General features: G+C 38.2%; 1 protein-coding gene across 1 annotated transcript; it reads left to right on the plus strand.

Moving 5' to 3' along the window:
- The first annotated feature begins 561 nt into the window (after positions 1 to 561).
- Positions 562 to 1,488, plus strand: LOC144767805 (olfactory receptor 5V1-like). The gene has a single exon (XM_078651182.1). It carries the CDS (start codon positions 562 to 564, stop codon positions 1,486 to 1,488), a length of 927 nt encoding a protein of 308 aa, XP_078507308.1.
- The last annotated feature ends 2,456 nt before the right edge of the window (positions 1,489 to 3,944 follow it).

A 3,944-nucleotide genomic window follows, 5' to 3' on the forward strand; every position in this document is an offset into this window, starting at 1 on the left:
CAGCCAGGTATTTTTTAATCCCACTATATACACTCAGATTCTTCCACTCTCACATCACACATAGCATCACTTCACTAACAAGTGCTCCCTCATCATCCTGGGTCGTAGCACGCCCAATCTTGCAGTGGGTGGGAAGAACCCAATAATGAAGCATGCCACCAAGGGACCTTTTGGTGGGTGAGGGTTATTTTAAGAAAACAGTGTATTTTTCCTATACAAACTCAGGAAAACTAACCAGCTTTCTCTAATACTGAAGGAAGAAGGATAGTAAAATGTGTGCAGGTAAAGGTTGGACTTTTTGTGTTTTTCATTGTCAGTAGAATCCCAAATTACACATTTGTACATTTTATAAGAGCATTATAATAAGCTTAAAAGTAAAAAGTATTATATGAAAGCTCACAATGTTAACTTTAGTAGATGTGATATTTTTGGAAATGTCACACAAAAATCACATTCCCATACTTACCCCTCTGATCCTTTTGCCAATAATTAAATTGAAATGAATTTTGTATTTATTTACAGGGTGTCTTCAGATACAAGCCTTGTTGCATTGCTACATAAATGAATGAATCAAATATGAGTACAACTACAGGGTTCCTAATTGTCGGATTTTCAGATATTCCACAGTTGAAAATTCCACTCTTTTTTGCCCTTTTTTCGATTTACCTCATAACACTAATGGGAAACTTTTTGATCTTGATAATAATTTACTTAAACTCAAATTTGCATACAGCTATGTATTTCTTCCTTACACAGTTGTCATTTGTTGACATCATTTTCACTTCAGTCATTTTTCCACAACTGCTTGTCCACTTCTTTGCAAAGGACAGGGAGGTTTCTCTCACTGAATGCCTACTCCAGCTGTATTTTTTCATTGCCCTGGTAAGTGCAGAGCTCCTTCTCTTGACAGTAATGGCTTATGATCGGTATGTCGCCATCTGTGTTCCCCTCCGCTACACGACCATCATGAATAAAGCGATGTGCATGCGGTTGGCTGCTGGAAGCTGGACAGTGGGACTTCTACTGGGAGTACCACATCCTGTACTAATGTCAAGGTTCTCCTTCTGTGAGTCCCACATCATTAACCACATTTTTTGTGATGCAACAGCACTGTTGAAGATTTCTTGCAGCAGCACTAGCACTATTGAGACTCTTAACTACGTTGATGGTTCATTAGTGACAATGACATCATTTATTGTTATCATTATGTCGTATTGCAAAATCACTTCTTCCATCCTGAAAATCAAGTCTAAGACTGGGAAGGAAAAAGCTTTCTCCACGTGTGCCTCACACATCACTGTGGTTGTTTTATTCTATATGTCTATCTTGTCTACATACGTGCGACCAATATCAACATATTCAATTAAAGAAAATAAGATAATGTCTTTGTCATATGTTGCAGTTACTCCCCTATGTAACCCCATTATATACAGTCTGAAAAATGCAGAGTTTAAAAAAGCTTTGAAGAAGGCAAAGAGCATAGCATAAATCATAAGCCAAGAGCAAAACGCATGATGTCAGTGACTGCGAAGCAAATCTAAAAGCCTACGCATTTTAACTAGTTATAGTACTGTCTTGTATATTGTTTGAACTATTTAGTTTATCACACACTGTGGAAAGTGTCTATCTTAGCATTACAATGCTGTAATGAAGAATTACTTGTTTACAGAAATAAGTTGTGAATGTGTATACCCAGGCCAGTGATTTGATACATTTTATTTTTCCAAGAATTTAAGCTGTTGAACAAATGACAATGTACAGCATTTATACATTATAAAATTAACCAAAAAAATCTGACGTATTGATACAAAAAATTGGGAACAAAAAGAGGGAATTATTTCAGCATTTTCATGTGTCTTTTCGAAGGTGTTAAATTATGTATCGGCATGCTTGTGATGAGATTGTTTTTTTGGTGTGAAATTAAAACATGTTCAATGGTATTTTATTTTTTCCTAATTTTCTAATTCTGTGGTGACAAACATTCCTGAACCTGATGATATAAAACGAGGTTGGACAAAGTAATTTTGAACATGAGTAATTTGAAACTGAAGTCAAGTGGCACAGACCTTTTACCATCTTTTTCAGCGGAAATTGATTCTGATTCACTGAAATTTGACATAAATGAATTACTTTCAACAGTACACTAGCACCATTTGTTACATTCTGTAAACAATGGAAAAACACAATGACAAGCCACAATACCAAAAAAGAACTAAAAGAAAAAGCAGAACTACCATAACATCACAATGGCAATACATTACCAAGAGGAGAACTAGCCATATCAATAACATGATCCTGTGATTTAATGCAAAAAACAACTAACCATAATGTAAGCCATCCCAACACACCACCAATGCAATAACATACAATTCTGTTAATTTCCCAATCTAAAATAATTCACTCCAAAATATTCAGCTACAAGATCTTAGGGCCAAGGTAGGCCTTACTGCTTGTAAACCAGAGTGCTTGGTATTTAAAGGAAGGACATGTAATATTTAACATGTCTTTAAAATGAAATGGCCATTAAAGCTGTTTTCACTGAAGCAGAGTTTGTGTCTTCATAGGAAAGGACTGGGATAGAATATTACATTTAATTTTGGTATCTCCAGTGAGAAAGCAACTGCAAATTTCATATTTGGATTTATAATAAATATTTTTGAAAAGGTACTTTTAGAAAATTAACTTTTCCCTGCCTAAATCCTACACAAGCCTATTTATATGAGCACTTACTCTCACCAAGAATAGACTAGCCCTCTTGGGTGTGGGGAGTTGTCCTGTAAGTAACAACTGGGCCTGCTGACTCCTTTATCCCTCTAGTCAGGTAGGTATTTTAGAGTGACCACAGAGGAGGAGTTACTCATTTCCCCGGACGGTCCTCAAGGAGGAGCACTGCCCAGGTAAGAACGGCTCTACCATCTTGGTTTTAGGTAGAGAAGAGTTGTTCAAGATTGTTTTCAGTAGAGCACGGAGGAAAAAAGTACAGGGTCACCCCTAAGAACTTGACCCCCAAAGTTTAGGGAGTGGCTAGATAGTTAACCCACCTACGGGCTGGTGCACAGTATTATTATGGCACCCTCAGTACCCTCTTTCTATTAGATTATGTATCTTTGGAGGCCTGGGTCTGCTGGCTGTGTAAACCGAAGCTTGAACCTGCTCTTCATCTTGTACTCAAGAAGTGGAAAAATAAGTGGCCTCCGGTAGTTATAATGTGACCTGTTCAAGCTACAGGGACACAACAAGCTACACAAGGTATTTTCTTCAATTGACCAGCTGACCTATTTCAACTGGACTTTAATTTTGGTATGTCCAGTGAGAAAGCAACTGTAAATTTCATATTTGGATTTATAATAAATATTTTTAAAAAGGTACTTTTAGAAAATTAACTTTCCCTGCCTAAATCCTTTAGAAGACTATTTAAATGAGCTCTTACTCTCACCAAGAATAGACTAGCCCTCTTGGGTGTGGGGAGCTATCCTGTAAGTAACAACTGGGCCTGCTGCCTTCTTTGTCCCTCTAGTCAGGTAGGAACAAGGAACCATTTTTCAATGATCACAGAGGAGGAGTTACTCATTTCCCTGGACGGTCCTCAAGGAGGAGCACTGCCCAGGTAAGAACGGCTCTGCCATATTGGTTGTAGGTAGAGAAGAGTGGTTCAAGATTGTTTTCAGTAGAGCACGGAGGAAAAAAAGTACATAAGAGGGCTGGGTCTGCTGTCTGTGTACCCCGAAGCTCTTCATCTTGTACCCAAGAAGTGGAAAAATAAGTGGCCTCCAGTAGTTTTAATGTGACCTGTTCAACCTACAGGGACACAACAAGCTACATTAGGAATTTTCTCCAACTGACCAGCTGACCGATTTCAACTGGACTTTCCCTCGCTCTAGCTGCTAGCCTCTGCCTTAGAGATTGCTGACCCACAAGTCTTGTTCCCAAGGTCCCAGGCCCTT

Source organism: Lissotriton helveticus, chromosome 7 (assembly GCF_964261635.1).
Source record: "Lissotriton helveticus chromosome 7, aLisHel1.1, whole genome shotgun sequence".
NCBI lineage: Eukaryota > Metazoa > Chordata > Amphibia > Caudata > Salamandridae > Lissotriton > Lissotriton helveticus.

Excerpts from the sequence above, each read along its gene's own strand:
- LOC144767805 (XM_078651182.1), top strand. The coding sequence starts at position 562 with ATGAATGAATCAAATATGAGTACAACTACAGGGTTCCTAATTGTCGGA.